Below are 18297 nucleotides of genomic sequence, written 5' to 3' on the forward strand. Positions count from 1 at the left end.
TCTTGTGTGGTGCTTTACTGGGTCTAAATGTTTAAGCAGTTCTGATTATTAAAATACTAAGTGAGGAAAGGTGAAGTTGTAATGGTAATGGCTGTATTTTGCATGGTAGGGCTGTACAGGCCAGCTCGTTTGCTGGAATGATGATATGTTACACAGTTGTGTTAAAACAACACCAGTGTTAGGGACACTTCAGAGCAGAAGAGGAGTAGGGCAGACACAGCACCATGACTATGCAAGCGTTAGCATTCTAAATTGTGATACTCTTGTATGGCTTTTCCCTCATTGGTTACTCTGAATTTTGCTCTGAAGAAGGAACTGTTATCCTTGTGGGCTTTTCTGTTGTGTCTAATACATAATACTTATCTCAACAACTGTAAAAGCTGCTTGGTGAGGTGAACGTAAAGAAACAGTAAGATGTGAAAAACACCTGTTAGTTCAGGGGGCATGGCTGGAGAGTAATTAGTTCTCATTTGCACAGCACATGCTGTGAGCATCCGAGTCTGTGACTTGGGGCACCAAAGAGGCAAGCTGCTCCTCTGGGCGTGTGGTTCTCAGTGGGTTCCGATTTACTTCAGTGAGTGCCCCAACTTCTGCAGTTCACTACTCAGGATTCCTTTTCCTCTCAGGTCAGCTCCTCAGGTATGTGACAGAAGAGTGATGTGGGGCTGTGCAGCTGTGCACGCACTGCTCCCAGCAGTCTGCTCAGTCAAGCACCTGCATCCACAGCCACCTGCAGAGGACACAGTTTAGTGCTCTCAGCACTAAGCTGCAGCTAACTGAGCAGATGCGGAACTGGTAGCTCACTGCAAGACTGTTCTGAAGTTGGTGGGTTTCTTCTCTTGTGGCTTTTTTGGTTTTTTTTATGTGTTTTGTGATTCTGGAGTTTACATTAAGTTTCAGAAAGCCAGGTCTTCTGTTTAATAGCAAGTCAAGCATTTTTAGCAGCTATCGTGCCACCTTCAGCTTGAATCCAAAGCTGTCATCAGGGTAGTTTTTAAGGCTGGAATTCTTGCATGGTGCCTATAGGGGCTCATCTTATGACATTTGGTGGGTGACATTTGAGTTTCTCTTGCTGGAGAGAGATAGAGCCTCATTCTATGTCCAGTGATCCAATGGCTTTTCCTGTGAAAATCAGATACGCCAGCCCACATCCAGCCCCCTGTCTTACGCTGTGTTTGCTCTTCTGAGCAAGGACTTGTTCCAGGAGCTCTGGACAATTCCTGCACAGTGTGCTAGTTGACAGGTGCGTGCTGAAGTCACATCATCATGTGTTTGTTGGAGTAGGACCTGATTCTCCTGGGTTCTTGGTGATCATGGGCACAGATGTGTGAATTTTTAAGTGATTTTTTTTTCTATTTGCAAGCAGTGTTGCACAGCAGAAGTCTAGTTACGCCTAACACAACGGTCAGCAGCAGCTGAGCTCTTGAAGTATCATAAGATACAAAGAATTTACCTAAGTAGAGCAAGAAGGTGTTTAAACTCTGATAAACTCTGATCTACAACATTGGTTTCAGCCCCTTAGTGCTTGGCAAACCGCTCCCCAAGGCTCTCCTGGGAAGCTATCAAACAACAGCAGCATTATCCCCACACAGAACAAAAATGTTCCAAACTCACATTGATCTCAAAGCAGTTGGTTGGAAGTACCAGATCTGCACCAGTTCTTAAAATGCCTGGAATGCTTTGGGAACTTGTGTTGATTTCAGTCAATGTTCATATTTTACAGTGGAAGTATGTAGTTTAGTAACTCAATACAGGATTCTTTAGTGTTAATAATAATTTTAATAACAGATTTATTGAAGGACTGAACTTTTTGATGTCAAAAAGGGAATAAAATCTGACATTCTAAATGAGTTCTATGCAGATGAGCAAAAACTTTGGTTTGGTCTGGAAGCATTATGTATAGCTTACATATCTTCTAACCAATCTGCCTACCCATCTGAATGCAGTGTACTTACTCAGGTGCCTGTATTTTTTTGCTCATGTACGTAACTCATCTATTTAAAAAATAAAATAAAATCATAGCTGAAGTAATAGCCCCCCACATTTAGTGTGTGCACAGTGGTTTGAAATTGCTTCCTTAAAGCCTCAAGGAAGAACAGTCCTTGTGTGAGATGCTTTATGAAGAGAGTATGGGGGAAGCTGACCCTGGCTGAGCAGTGGCAGAAGTTCCGTTTGGTGGTGTGGATTGTCCCAGCCTTAGGGGGAGCGAGGAGGTCCTGCGGTGTCTGCTGCCATTTAATGCGTGGGGCTCAGAATCAGACAGTAGGAAAGCAGATCCGGCCAGTTTCCATTTAAGCACTTCTTCCTTGGTTGCTTTCTTTAAATGTAGAAATCACCAGTCACTGGAATTAACAGCCTTCACATGAAGCTGTTACAAACTCATTAGATATATTTACATCCAAAGTAGGTGCATTTAAAGAAGTTCTTTGCATGACAGGAGGAAACGCGCTGAATTACTCGGCTCGCATTTCCCACTCCTGCTGATTGTACAGACGTAGGCACTGTGGCTTCAGCACACGCAGTGTTGACAATGTTCATGATTACTTGTGAGAACTGTTCTCGTACACATTGCTTCCCTAAGCCTCAGCCCTACTTAAAACAGATGCGTTGCTCTGGCTGATAGCAATTCCGATCACACTGTAAAAGTAGTATGGAAGAACTGTTCAGAAAAAGATGCTTGTGCTGTAATTAACAGTTGCTTACTGTGTCTCTAGGCACAAAAACCTATCATCTGTCATTAGCAGATTGTTCTTTTCATGGTTAACAAAAGGGAGCTCTCTGTATGCAGGTTGCTTCTGTATCCAGCATTCCCTGCTAGGGAGCCTGAGAGCAAAGGTGTGTGACTATTAGAACCGGACTGGACTAATCCCACAGAGCTCAGGAGGAGAAGAACAGTGTAAAACTTAAAGCAGCAGCCCCCCAGCTCCAACTTCTGTTCCCCCAACCAGCAGCAGCAATAGTGTGGGAACCATTCTCGAAAGATGGAGGTAGGACTACATGCATAACAGTAAGACGATGCAAAAATAAAAGCATTAGCACTCTGGTGTGCAACAGCAGAGGTTACAGAAGCAAATGGCTTCTGAAGCACTGAAGTCAGGAAGGCAGAATATTTCTGTAAAAAGCTAGAGGAAGTCCTAACAACATGCCCCAAAATCTCCACTGAAAAGGCCCAGAAGCAGCCATACAGGAGGAACAGAGCACAAGTCTCAGTGCTGCCCCACTGAACACATTTCTCACCAGGACTTGCTGCTTCTCCATCCACCCTTGGTATAAAAGATACCCACCCTTGAATAAAGGCCATGGAGGAAGCACACCTCCAGCGAAGCTCTCCCTCTATGGCACTGCTGGTGCCAGGACAGGAGAAGCGAGGGCAGCAGCTGGCCATGAGCACTCCTAAAGGCAGCTGAGGCTCCTGGCTCAGAGTGCTGGAGTTTGGCACTTCATTCTGAGCAACGTTCTTGAGACAAGGAGCTGAAGAGCCATGGAAAATGACTCTTTCCCCCAGTGCTGCTTCTTAGGCTATTTAAGTCTTAACTATGGTTTGAATAACTGAGGAGTACACAAAATAAAATAAATAAAAGATGCTGATCAGAGCTGGCTGATGCAGACAGATGCTGGATATACGTATGTTTTTCCACATTACTCACCCAGCGTTTTAACCTTACTCTATGGAAAACAGTGCTTCCCTGTGTCCTGGTGGTATACACAGGAGGAGTCTGGGAATCCAGATAACAGAGAGGAGATTTTAAAGTGCCCTGAACATAAAGGATAGATGGGAGCTTATTTTCCTGCCTCAGGAGGACAGGAGTTTAGAATAATATATATACAACAATTACTATAATAATATAATACAAGCTCTGGCTTCTGGGGAGGGTGTTGATGAGAAAGCACTAGTTTTCTAAATCTCTTTATCTGAAAGGTATTTTGTGCAAATTTGGCTTGAAGCACCTGTCACCCATCAGCTGTTCACATACCTCCTTTACGAATTTTATCATTAAAAGTTACCCTATAGTTCTTAAGAGTTAAAAGATTGAAGTCACTTATCACGTCTGAAAACAGAAAGCTCCAAAATTCTGACATTACTGTTTCACCCTTCCCACGTAACTGTACTGCTGCAGAATTCACACCTCAGCCTCAAATCTAAAGCAGGAGGCTGCAAGTCTGTCATTAGCACAGCTACTGTACTTCTGTTCCTCCTAATGAGTCTATACTTCAGCTGGATTTTTTGGCACTTTGGCAAGAAAGCTCTGGACAGCTGCAAGAGACCAGCTCGATCTGTTTCTGTTTTCTTCTTTGTATCAGTTTTCCACCTGTGAAACCCAAAATCCCACCACCAAGTGCAGCTGCAATTCCTGCCACTTTGAAGCCTGCAAGGAGACCAATAGGACCCCCCACCACTCCTCCAATGACTGCACCTGCCACGGGCAGAGCTGCCAGCTTGTATTTTGCAGCCTAGAAAGAGAAAAAAAGAAAAAGGGTTAGAACCCTTTCCTGTGGTGAGGTGTGTTTCTCTTCTCATTGCTCTTGCCAATGATCTGGACGCTCAGCAATAAATACACTTGACAAATCAGTATTAGGAAAAAAGATGCTCTGCTATCCACGTGTCTGAATCCCAAACAATTGAAAACTGAGCTCTCTCACACATGCAGCTCGGAGACAGATCTTCTACCCGCTACTGGCTGACTGTACACACTATTTATGACCCTGTCTCCATCACTGAATCAAGTGAGAAACAGAAAATGCTCAGACTTCAATAGCGTGCCTGAATCCAGGCGTGTGGCTTATTAGCAGCTCTTGCTGACATCACGTCCATTGGAGCTGCATGCCCCCGTTGCTCTGTTGTTTCATGCTCATCTGATTCCTGTGAGCCAATGGCTGAATGCTCACATCTTTGCGGGTACACCGAAGTAGCATTAAAGTATCACATAATGTGATTTGAAGAAACAAAAAAAGTATTTTCTAGTAGCCTGGGTGCGATAGAAAATTACAAGAGAGATTGATTTTTTTTCCCCCTGCTACCTGTGGGTCATTTCTTCCTTATTTCCTTAATTGCTGGCTCCCTCAGCATTAAAGACGGCGGATCAATGGGGTTAATACAGAGGTTGCTGGGAAGCAGAGTACCATTGATCCAGCAGCAGGAGCACATCCCTACCTTCGCCAGGTTTTTGGTTCCCTCCTCGGTATTCGCAGCAGCACTGTTGACGTGGTCTTCAATCCTGTCAATCTTCTCCTGCTGAGACTAGATGCAAAGGAATTATGAGTGAGGGAACCTGCTGGGAAGCAGCGGTGAGCCAATACACACCATTTTAATGCCTGTAATCAGGGCCCCACAGCTGCTTTCATCTGCCACACACTGCAGCCATGCAGCCTTAATGGTGGTTCATTAATGGGATCTGATAAACTGCGCTGAAATTACAAACTTACTTAAAAAAAAGCTTAACTGTCAACTAATAATATGGTGGGAATATTACACAATGCGTTGCTACTGTTAGAGAAAACAACCCATAACATATGATTTCTAAATCTTCTCTGTGAATAGATGAGCTTGCACTTCAAAGGGGAAAACAATCCAAACTAGCATTTCTGTTTCCTGCTGAGCTTCATGTTCAAAAAAAGGTCTATAAAAAGCATTTATCAGTACCAACTGCAACATACAAAGTTGTGCCAAGAAATCTAAATAGAAGTACTTAATTAGGATATTATAAAACACTGACTAGCCTGGTCTGGTATTAAATGTGGAGGTTGGTGGCCCTGCCTGTGGCGAGGGGCTTGGAGATTCATGATCCTTGAGGTCTCTTCCAACCTGGGCCATTCTGTGATTCTGGCTGTGATTTTCACTTCACAAATACAACAGTGACAACTGAAATATACTTGCTACTGCTTTACCTTTCATTGTTCTCTGATTTAAAAGATTTAAAAGAAGCATTCCATCCTTCGTCAGAATGCAGTAAGATTCCCCTGCAGTCTCTCAGAGAACACTGGAGCAGCAGACAGAGAGGACAGAGAGAGGGTTTTGTTTTTATTGATCTCTATGGTTCTTAGGCTATTTCATGCCTCAGATGGCTGACAGTCTCCTTAAGTACAAGGCATCACAACTTTGCCCTCTTTCAAACTCAGAAAACGCTGAGTCCAGCTGTGGTACCTTCATCTGCAATCTACCGAAGGCCACTGAACACTTCTGACTCTTGTCTAATGTCTAATGATGGTCATGTGTAAAATCCAGTCCTGGGAACAGGAACCCCTCCTTTCTAAAGTCCCTTTCCAGTTCAACAAATCTCAGTGAAGCAGCACAGAGTCTAGAGAAAGAACAAAAGCTCTTTCATCTATCCCAAGCAGCTCAACAGCAAGGGGATCAGATTAAACAATCCTTGTGGCAGTTGAGGATGGTGGGTTGAAACTCCCAGTGGCAAAGGAAGAATTAAACATTGGGAACTAAGTGTGGCTGATAAAAGATGCCACATTTATAAGTAAAGAAAGAGCATGATGGAGATGAGGGAAGCTTCAGACTCTTCCTAGTACCCCTGGTTAAGAGATTAAAGTACCTAAAAGATGCCCAACCTGTGCAGTGAAGTCTATAGCCACTGTTACCCTTGGAAACTATAAGAATGAATGGGACCTGGCTACAAGTCTGATGTCAGCACTGCAGAGCTGCTTCTAAGGCTCCTCAGGTGGCAAAGGGCATTGGCTACAACATCAGGAATTGCTTAGGAGCAACTAGCAGCACTAGTTGTTGATATGAAAAAATACTGCCTCCTCAGAAATCTGTCTTGCCAGGACCTGAACCAATAGGAACAGAAGAGGAACAAACAAGTCCTCTTCTGTTACTACATGAAAACCAGAAGAAAGCTTTCTAATTTAGTGCTAGATAATTCAACATAAATGTAATAATGATATCCATCACCCATGACTTTGGAAAGTATTAAATGTACCAGTCATCTGAAACCAGAGGAGTATTTACTATAGGTGCCATGTAGCACAGTCAGGGCTTCTACCTGGGCATCTTGGCTAACTGTGGGGAAATACACTGCCTCCATTCAATGGGGAACATCTTCCTGAAGTTCCCAACATATCTATCATTTCATAACCTTAATTTATTTAACACCTGACTGAATACATTCTGTTAATGTGATTCTGCTATTCTTGTTGTTGTTATTATGTTGTTGCTGTGTTGCTGTTATTAAGTGGCAACTAGCTCAGTCTGCACTCAGATTACAGACAGGAGAACTGCTCTCCTTTTTTCCCCAACCGGGTGTTATCCCCACTCACCCTCATTTTTGAAAGCTTCTAATACGGAATGCAGAATTCATACTTACACTGACTAACACAGAAAAGTCAGTCACCAACTGGCTGAGCTGAATCAAGTCCTGCAAAAAAAAAAAAAGTTATTCTGTAACTTGTTAAAAGCAAGAATACCAACAGCATAGTAAGGGAGTCCCAGCATACCTCTTCTAACGTCTCCCAGGACTCAGCTGCATTTTCATTCTGAGGTATCTCAGGAAGGGGAGAACACATCTGGATTAAACTTTGAGACCCATCATTTGTTTCTGTGTTGTATGAAGTTTCTGAATGAAAAAAACATGATGTTTATAAATAACACAATAGATCAGATTGCAGGTGACATGCAAAATTTCTCACTCTTGATGTTTCTCATGGATAAATTGATATTTAAAATAATGCAAGGTGAGGAACAGCCCCAGTAACTACCACACAGGCAAAAGTCCTACTCACAGCACTACACAACTTCCTAAAAGGAAGTTATTGCCAAAGAAACAGGCTCATTTCTAACAGTGCACTTTCACTGTCAGTTCTGAGCACGATGAGAAACTTACACTCCTGAAGTTAGGGCCAGTCCATCAATTTCCTATTAGCTGAGCTTTAAAAATTTGCAGCAGAAAATCGAGCTGGGGACAAAACCTTCATTTACACGTGATATCTACACACTGCACTTCCAAAGCTGGTCATTTCTTTTATTATCGTTCTACCACATCTGGCTTTCAGCTGCTACAGCCTTGGAGTAGCTGGAGAAAAATTCTGAAGTAAAAGCAATGAAAACCAAGTACCATGCTGCCAAACACGTAGTGCTCTGTCCCACTGGTAATGGTACTCTGATGATGGCAAATATTTAAAGCTCAGCAGGGTAAAGGAGATGTTCTTGAGCATCTTCCTTTCTAAACCATCTGTGCTGAGTATAAAAGACAGTCGGACAAATTATTGAGGAAAAAATGCGGAAGCAGTGACAGCCAGGTGGCATGGTGGAAAGCAGATACATTTAACACATACACGCATACCTTCTCCAGCCAAAAACTTTGAGCCATTATGGCTGTAATGGACAAGTGCCTAACTATGGATGGCTAATTCAGTGCTAGTTAAGAACAGCAACAGCAAGTTGGAATCTGTTGTAAGGATTAAGTAACAGCTTGGGAGTATGAAAAGCAGGCTGGAGAACTTATGTATCTCAACACAGTGCAAAGACCATGCTAATTTAGTAAGATTTCTGAAAGATGGCCACTTTAGCAGCACACTGGTGTTTATTCCTTAGGAGGGTGGAAAGCTTAATATGGGGAAGACTGGAGAGCTATTTCTAACAAGGCTGTAGTGTAAATATTACATTAAAGTCTTCGATGGAAGCAATGAATGTGCCAAGGTACTGAAACAATATTATATAACTGTTACTGCAACTGATACAAACAATGAAAAATGAATAAAAATAACCTTTCTCAATAAAAATTGAGTAATAAAGCATGCTAATACATGGAATTAATTTAAGATAAAATAAAATACATTTTTATAACGTGTCCATTTTTCAACATTTTTATCCCAGCATCTCAGAAGACAGCAAGCACCAAATCTTACTACTCTCAGATCAATACAATTCTAACATCAGTGAAGCCGACAGTCAGCCATAATTCCTAAGCATGCAGAGAAGCAGAGCAACAATGGTGGACTAAGTTGTATTTCAGGCCTGTTTTTTAATTACTTCTATCCCTTTTCCTTTCAAACTCCAGATGAGGAAGGTACTTTATTATCATCACCTACTCTTCCAAAATATATTTTTGATCTGTAACATCAGATTTATTAGAACCACAGAACATCTCATGTCGGCTGGGACCCACAAGGATCAAGTCCAGATTCTGGCTCCGCACAGCACCACCCAAATCAAACCTTGTGTCTGAGATCAGTGTCCAGATGCTCCTTGAACTCCAGCCCTCAGGGCCGTGCCCACAGCCCTGTGCAGCCCGTTCCATGCCCACCGCCCTGTGGTGCAGCCCCTTTCCCTGACCCCCAGCTGCCCTCCCCTGATGCAGCTCCATGCCATCCCTGTCTCTGTCACACAGAGCAGAGCTCAGCGCTGCCCCTCCGCTCCCTGTGAGGAGCTGCAGCCGCCATCAGGCCTCTCCTCAGCTCCTCTGCTCTGCGCTGAGCCAACACAGGGACCTCAGCCACTCTTCATACATCTCCATAGTGCTCCTTTGGACATCCTAACAGTTCTGTTCCCTTTCATTTTGCAGCACTGGGAGCTGCACAGGCAGCTGGAAGTGAGGCAGCACAGCACAGAGCAGAGTAGGACACCCCTTCTCCTGGCCTGGTGGCAGTGCTGGGCCTGGGGCATCCTGGGGCTCTGCTGGCTCCTTTCATGGGGTGCTTTAAGTGCAGCATAGCTTGCTGCTCTTAACGTTAAACACTCCATTCTGAAACAGTCCTTTTCTTAGTACAGTTTATTCTGTATCAAAATGTATGCATTTTTTGGACAAACCAATTTTCCTGAATATTCTGACACCTGATATTGGTTTTGAGCATTTGATCCCATTCCAATCCCTCAAGACCCTATTTCAAAACCCAGTTTCTTCCGCCAACTAATCGTATTCTATTCAGCCACGTGCATGCTCATTTGCTTGAAATTACAATATTCTTAATTCAAAAATGGAAAAAAAAAAAACTCTTTAAGCACATTTGCCTCCTTACAAATTACGTTCCCTGCTCTAATCTGTCCTTCGTAACCCATGCTGACCTACTGCAGAAAAGCATGTCCCTCACAACACTGAAACAATGCTGAAGATATGAGTGGCACAAAATCAAGAGAACTTACATTTTCGGTCAGTTTACATTGCTATTATTTTCTAACAGCTAAAAATTAGTGACATTAAAAATTCTCAATAAAATTCTTCCCTTGATTCCAAAACATAAGGTAAAGAATAAGAACGATTAGGAAAAAAAAGGGCAAGTCACATTTGGGTTGAAAATACAAGTAGGAAACTTATACTTCCTAGTTTATGTTTTATCAAGGCTAACCTATTCTAATAGAACTGAGAATGGAAATGACTCCACTGCTTCCAGCATTTACACAGAAATGCAGTAATACAAAATACCTCTGCAGACCTCACATAGCAGCTTCGTACTTCATTACATTCAAGATAAAAATCTAATGCTCTGCAATGTTCAATATGCTGGTTAAAAGATCTTAGTAATTTTTGGAGTAGAGTCTCACCTTTTGTTAATATTTGTTTAAAATGCAATTAAATTTCAGTTCTATTGGATCTGAGCTCAGGTGAAGGAATCACATCATTTCACTGACACACCTTCCAAATGGGCAATTTGAATTTGTAAACTCCTTACTTCTCTACCAGATGGGAAGCAACATGCCACAGAGAATGGGCATACTGAAGCTCCTTTGATTAAGATCAGCAGCCAAGATTTCCTTTCAGGGCTGCAGCCTCTAAGCACAAAGGAACAGGCAATACACTGCATCCGTGCTAGCAATTCAACAGAGCTGCTTTCACAGCAGTCAGGCAAACCATTAAAAAAAAAAAAAACCCTATATAATTAAATTTAGTTGTCTGCCTTACTGTATGTTTCACTTTAAATGGGATGAGCTATTTCTGTATTCCTGAGCTGACATATAGGAGTATGTCATTCCAGTAATGATTTTCTATCTTCCATCTCAATCTCTGCGATCAATTTCTTGTCTTTTTAAGGTGTGGTTATGCTCCATCGTAATTCAAAGGTATTTCAGATTAAAAAGCAGTCCTGATCTCTGGAATTACACTGCAGCTCTCACTTGCTATCCGTGTAACTGTTAGAAAAGCAAAAGGCCCTTGCAAGAAAATAACCGAATGTACTGAGGACAACTGTAGAAAGTTACCAAGAAAAAAGGTGTTTTAAATGTTATTCTGACTGTAACACAGAAGAGGTCATAAGGAGCTTGAAAGTAATGGCTAATACAGATGAATGCCAGAGTTGCCTGTCCTAAAGCTCAGAATAAGACCAAAGACAGCGAGCACCCCAAAAAAGAAGTATCAACAAATCCAGCAAACTGGTTAATAGAACCTATAGGAAAGAAACTCCAAAAGGTTAAAGGAATGCAGAAGAGCTAAATAAATGGTCGCAAGAAAGTTCCCATGGATGCCATCAGAGAAAGACAAAGGAAGTAAAAGTACGTGCATCGCGGCGTGAAGAAAGAAAACAGGATGACACAGAGCTACATACGTCAGTCTTTCCACAAAAAAGCAGCTGTAATGTGACACTTGATGCAATTAATTTTAACAAGGTAAAAGATAAAGAAAACAGGTTCAAAATATTGAGATGTATTTGAAACCTGAAGTGTCTGATGAAAGTCACTCCAGATTATTTAAGAAGCAATCTTGGAAAACACAAACATATTTTTCTCTGTGTAGAGAACATGAACAGTATCCCAGAAGACTGCAGAGAACAAACTCAGTTATCTTTTTATTTGGAGAGGAAGGAGGATGCAGCAAATAGCCAGACTTTGACATCCACAATGATATTAGGATAAACTCCTGAACAATCAGCTCAGGAACATCTGAAAGCTAAAAGATGCTGAAAGTGTTGAATATAATCAAGAATCATATATGTCAGAAGCCAATCAAATCACTTTTTACTGGTCTGGCAAGAAGACATGAATTGCAGATTTGATACAACTTGTTTTTTGTAACACTTAGCAATACTACTACACATTATGTTCTTGAAAGCCCATTTTTCTAAATCAACTTTTCTTTCAGTTAGACTTAGTTCCTTGCTAATTGCACTTGAAACCGTTCCTGTAGTTCTTTATATAGCAGCAAGAAGGGTCATGAAATAAAATGTGAGGGCAGGTTCTTCTACAATGCCATGGACTGAAAGCACACCATTTTAAAGATGCATGAAATTGCCAAACAATTTTAAACAACGCTGCTACTGAAGTAATAAATCTAATTACTATTATGTAGAAGGATATAACTGATAAAATCAACTTTCTCACAGATTAATAGTAGAGAATGCTGGCTAATGCCACAGCAGAGTATTTCCCCTGGAGGCAGAATGGTACAAGAGAATGAGAATCTATTTTGTGCAGAAAGGAAGGAAAAACAGCCAACATCTGACTCGTTGCGTGCTACAGTGCATTTGCAAAATCTTTAACTTAAATGGATTTATAATATTTTCTGCTTTTTGTCTGTTACCAAGATCAAATGCTAAAGAAAGAGGTACTCTCTGTTTCATGGAAGGGCACACCTACTCTCTTTCTAAGATACTCAACTACTTATCAAAACTCAGTAGTGGGTAATAAAAGCGTGGCACAGGGAAAGAAAATCCACTTCTGAATTAACAATTGTTATTCAACTGAAATCTCTTTAGTTTCTTTCATTTATATCAAAAGTGCTGAATGGACACAACGATATAGATACAATAGATACAGACATGAAATTCTACTACCTCCTCCCACAGTTGCAGATCTGGTTAAGGAGGCATCTTCCTGTCCTTCTAGTTGCCTTTTAAGCTCTTCTGCAGATTCAGAATGGAGCTGCAGGAAGTGTTTTATGGCAGATGAAGCTTCATCTTTCACTGGATTTATCATCCGCTGCAGAGCTGGGATGTCTTCCTGTCGGACTCGCAAGCAAAGTTTTTCCATCTCTCTCATATTGGCTCGAAGTTGCTGTAACAATTTTAATATATTTAACACCTTCTGTGGTTAGGAAGTAACAGTCATTTGATCAATTACATTTTCTAAGCGATCACAAAAAGTGCCATTTCTAAGTTTTAATAGACTAAGAGAAATAAAACCTCTCAAAGTCCCTACTTCAAAAGAACTTTTTTTCGTGGCCAACTCTGTTTTAGATCCATTCTTCTCTCCAGCCTGCACTCTTTGAATGCTTTTGATCCACTTAACAAAGACTCCTCCTAATGGAAAAAGTCACCCTATAAAACTCAGCAAAGAAGTCCTTGCTTCACATGCCACAACTTAAAGCCTGCCCGTTTTGAACGAATGGCCAATCTCCTACTCTTTGTAAGTCACTACTGTAAGTATTCTACTTCACTGAAACTACTTCTGAGTGCATTTCACTTGGAAGCACTACTAGATCATAACCAGTTTGTTACGTCTGTTGTATTTTTCATATTTTCTTCTGCAACGTCACTCCATTTTCTAAAATAAAACAGAAATGGTGGCAGTAATTCCCTCTTCAATGGAATTTGGAGAAAAAACAACAGTTTGTGCACACAGTGCATGGAGTAGACGTACTGGTCAGAATCTTTCAGGAAGTGTCCTATCTTCTGTAACAGCAATTAAACCATTGGCTCCAGAAGAGTAAGAACCGAGTATCAAGGAAGAGGTGGCACCTATTACCTCTTTCTGTAGTATCAGCCAACCACAAAACAAGGGAGAAATATTTATTTACGTCATCCCCATCAATATTTTTGTTTCCTTGTTGTCAACTTCATCCACTTCTCCAAGTTAAGAGTCAGGCCGCTTTTGTTTAGAGTTTCAACTAAGATATTTAAATGATGATAGAATGGTTTGGGTTGGAAGGGACCTTTAAGATCACCTAGTTCCAACCCCCTGCTATAGGCAGGGACACCTGCCTCTAGACCAGGTTGCTCAGAGCCCCATCCAGCCTGGCCTTCAGTGCTTCCAGGGAGGGGGCATCCACAGCCTCACTGTGCAACCTGTTCCAGCCTCTCACCACCCTCACAGTAAAGAATTTCTTCCTGATGACTAGTCTAAATCTGCCCTCTTCCATTTTAAACCATTTCCCCTTGTCCTGTCACTACATGCCCTTATAAAAAGTCCCTCCCCAGCTTTCCTGTAGCCCCCTTCAGGCACTGGAAGGCTGCTTTAAGATACTTCTGGTGTCTTCCCTTCTCCAGACTGAAGAGCCCCAGCTCTCTCAGCCTGTCCTCGTATGGGAGGTGCTCCAGCCCTCATCATCTTCATGGCCCTCCTCTGGACCTGCTCCCACAACTCCACTTCCTTCTGGTGTTGGGGGTTCACAGTTCACCTAATTCACTTTGCAATTATTGACATTATTTTGGTATCTGTGACTGGTTTGGTCCTTTGCCAAAATATTTACATAGGTCGCATAAAGTCAAGATGCTACTAAATAAAGTGACTGCTTCTTAGAACCTGTGTTTTTATTGTTGCTGTTGTTTTTGTTTTTTAAATAATAAGCAACTGTGGTGATTAATGCACTTCAGGCTGCAATCATTTGTGATCCTCAATTTTTCCAAATTATCATTTTCATTTTGTAAAGATATCTTTATGCACAAATGAGAAGAATTAGTAAGATACAGAAATATATCTAATTGCAAGGGTTTAAAGTGGACAGGAACTACTCACAGCTAGCAAGAATAACCCGAACGCAGGCATCTCCTGTGACATAAATTTTTGTCTAGGGCAAAAATTACATTGCTTAGGCATTTAAAATCTGGAAATGCATGCAACTTCTCTTTCTCTAAAAAATGAACAAAAGAAATTGATATCCCAAATTATACTACTCATTGTTTTAGGGCACAGTTTTTATGTTTTTGTTTTTGTTTTTTTTTAAATAAGACTTCAATAAAAACTATATTTGTTGCATTACATTATAAGGAGATATAGTGATTTATATTATTCATTCCACTATTTACCAACTGTTTTAAATATTCTTCTCATAGCAGAACAAAAGAATGGATTAACACCAGGGAGTGGTTAGGGAAATAAAGGTGGTTTTTTTTTTTTTCAATAACAGAAACCAGGTTCAGGCAATAATGCCTTAGGAAAGCAATCTTGCATACCTGAAAAAGCAGGAAGTAATTGGAACTTATTTTAGTTATACACACCAGCAGAACTAACATTTTTAATGTGCTTGAAAAGAATAATAGAATTATAATTAGAGAAGGAAAATAATTCAACAATAAATTCAAGTAATGCTGTATGAGACATGTTAGGCAACCAAAGAACTATTGATTCATAAAAATCATTTGTCAAATTAATACAAGAATACTCTATTGTATGCTTAAATTAATACTATTACCAGTCAATTTAGGCTACATTATTTAAGATTAACCCTAGGTAAAAACAGTAATCAACAAAAAAAATAAATAGGGAGATGAATACAATAAATAATTTTGCAAGATATCAAGTAAAATTAGAAACATAGTGCAATAATTTTCTATATACATTCATCTTAATCTATCTCCCATAGTCTCCCCAAGAGACTGAAAAAGGGAGAATGCTATCATTGTCACAGTCCACCCCATGCCAAAATTCTCATTTTATAAAACCTTGGATGTAATGAATGTAACTTAAAAGACCAAATAGGACTATTTAGATGCAACATTTCATTACTTAGTTTGCAGGAACCATACACAGAGGACTGAGAGAAGGTGATCATGCTGTTCTGTTTCAGGAATAAAGATATTATCCTGATTTTGGCTTTAATGGAAACAGAAAATGGTAAGCCAAACAAAAACCTGTTGTTTAGCAGCCAAGCAGCCTGTAAGAAACAGTGTCAACAATGAGTTTGGTGCGAGTTAATAATGCTTGCAAGCAGCTTCTTAAAAAGGAAAGTTTCCCAGTTGAACGTATCTCTGTAATGGATTTACAGCACTGTAAGTACAGCTAGAGCAAATTACTAGTACAGCAGAAGCATGAGTATGATGAACAGAATGGCTTGGATTGGAAGGAACCTTACAGACTGTCTTGTTCCAACCCCCAGCCATGGGCAGGGAAACCTCCCGCTAGATCAGATTGCTCAAAGCCCCATCCAGTCTGGCCTCGAACACTTTCAGGGATGAGGTATCCACTGCTTCTCTGAGTAGCTTGTGCCAGTGCCTCGTCAATCATCATCATGAAGAATTTTGTCATGTAGCCAATTTAAATCTACGCTTGTTCAATTTAAAATTGTTGCCCCTCATCCTGGTAAAGAGTCTTTCTCCATCTTTCTTATAAGCTCCTTTGTATATTCAAAGACCTCAATGAGATCTCCCTGGAGCCTCTACAGGATCAACAAGCCCAGCACCTTCAGCCTGTCTTCCTAGGAGAGGTGCTCCAGCCTTCCTCTGGACCACTGTGTCAGGTCAATGTCTGTCTTGCAGTAGAGACCCAGTTACTGTACAACGACCAAAGGTGCTCGAGTTTTCAACATCTTGAACAGAAGCTTCAAGAGATAGAAACTCCAAGGCATGGCTAAGTCTAATCCTTAGTTTCACTGCACATTATTATATTGCTGATCAAAGATAAATATTTGCGAGAAAGAAGACAGAGGAATCAAATAATGGCATTTGCATATTTGGTGAAATGTAGTTGTAGTACCTCTTGGTCTGTGGATTTGGAAATGACTCTCATTCAATTTATTGTCAATTAAACAAGCTAAATGGAATCAGCCTAGCAAGGGCCCTAAGCCCTGCTGTGAGGAGATGCATCTCAGGAGCTCACCAGGGTGTAACCTGACAAATGCTACAGAAATGCAAATGGCTGCGACTTCTTTTCATAATAATTTTCACAGGACAGCAAGGAAGGCAACACACAACGCTGTTCCCATTCATGCAAACTCCTCAGTTCTGAATTCACCAAATTCAGCTTAAAAGTCTCAGAATTTTTCTTCATAACGTATGCAATTCTGGTCTGTTAGCGTTGAAAAAACAAAGCAGAACAAAACAACTCTTTGTTTCAAATGGCTTTCTCACAAAAAAATGTAGGATAAAGCTGGCAAACTCTTTGTGAAATCATCCCTTCAAAGAGTGATCTGTTGTCATTATTTCATTTTTGATACCTACTTATCTAATTTGGTTTCCAAAAGACTTCTTCATGAAGAGCTACAGCCTTCTTGATATAATACTGTAGGATTTCATTATCCTAATTGCCACAGTTTTTTCTCATATCTAACAGAAATGCACAGGAAAGCACAGCCTGTCTTCTGTGCAGCAATCTTTCAAGCCTGCAAGTGGATAACATGCCACTGTCAGACACTTCTGAAACAAAAAATAGTAATTTTTGTGCCTTTCCAAATAAGCTCCATTTCCTCAATTTCTTATCATTTTCATTGCTCTCCCTGAATACTCCCTAACATGTCCATAGCCTCTATAAAAGAGTGGTGTCCAAACTGCAGAAGTCCTGGGATCCTACTAATGCTGACCAGAGACTACACGATATTGCGCACTGACTGCTCTCTGGCTTATATATCTCATGTTGTTATTTGGTGCTTTTTTTATCACTGTCACAATCACACTGCAGGCTCACTTTTATTTCGTGTCCCACAAGCTCATATCTATAGAGCACCTATCTGAAGAGCTTCACATGCTGCATTTACACTGTCAATGACTCCTGCCTAAAGACTGTCACTATCCAAAATCAGACTGACCTCAACATCATTATACATTCTAATCCTGTCCTCTCCAACAGAATCCCTGAGCCCCTTGCAGCTTTATGCCATTTGTTATACAACAGAAATAATATTACATGGCTATTATGTAATGCTTTCATCCCTAGGTCTCAGGGGACTTTATTGGGATAAGGTTCACTGTTCATAAATGGGCACAGAACTGAGGTAGGGACACAAAGTGAGCCCGGTTTTTCCAAACTGTACACAGATTTGGAGGTAAGAGATCCACCAGGATGCTACGTTGTGTGAGCATTACCAGAAACACTGTACCAGCTACAGCAGTCTCTTGTGTGCAGGACTTCATGACATTTGAGAACAAATAACTGGTGGGGAAAAAAAAAAAAAAGAAATAGTGAAATTTTCAGGTAACTGCAGGCAAACACGCATGGTGACCTGCACTGCCATGTTATGGCACTGAGCCTAGGCCAAGGGCAAATAACAGCACAATGGAAAGACGTAGTTACAAAGAGCCTGAGGTACATCGCAGTGCTTCAGTGTTGACCCAAGAAGAGGTTCTGACACCAGGATAAACACTGTGTCTGCATGGCCCCACCTTACATAAATGTCAGTGGAGTGCAAGGAAGCCAAAGCCCTTGAAAAGGAGATAGAACTTCAGACTCTTCCAGAACTGGTGGAGATACCTCATGTTGTGTGGAAAAGACCA

General features: G+C 41.0%; 1 protein-coding gene across 3 annotated transcripts in view; it reads right to left on the reverse strand.

Moving 5' to 3' along the window:
• Positions 1 to 1756: 1756 nt before the first annotated feature.
• Positions 1757 to 18297, reverse strand: part of STX17 (syntaxin 17) — a 32371-nt gene continuing 15830 nt past the window's right edge. For 2 of the 3 annotated variants that reach the window (XM_052704154.1, XM_052704155.1), the window contains exons 4-8: positions 12709 to 12928; positions 7444 to 7562; positions 7314 to 7364; positions 5153 to 5239; positions 1757 to 4452 (exon numbers count right to left, since the gene is read on the reverse strand). In XM_052704154.1, coding sequence (XP_052560114.1) covers positions 4213 to 4452; positions 5153 to 5239; positions 7314 to 7364; positions 7444 to 7562; positions 12709 to 12928 — 717 coding nt within the window. In that variant the 3' untranslated portion in view covers positions 1757 to 4212. Of the gene's footprint in view, positions 4453 to 5152; positions 5240 to 7313; positions 7365 to 7443; positions 7563 to 12708; positions 12929 to 15045; positions 15116 to 18297 lie in introns of all 3 variants that reach the window. The other variant, XM_052704157.1, reaches the window with a different exon arrangement.

This window comes from Tympanuchus pallidicinctus, unplaced genomic scaffold (genome assembly GCF_026119805.1).
Source record: "Tympanuchus pallidicinctus isolate F22 unplaced genomic scaffold, pur_lepc_1.0 scaffold5, whole genome shotgun sequence".
In the NCBI taxonomy this organism is placed as follows: Eukaryota; Metazoa; Chordata; class Aves; order Galliformes; family Phasianidae; genus Tympanuchus; species Tympanuchus pallidicinctus.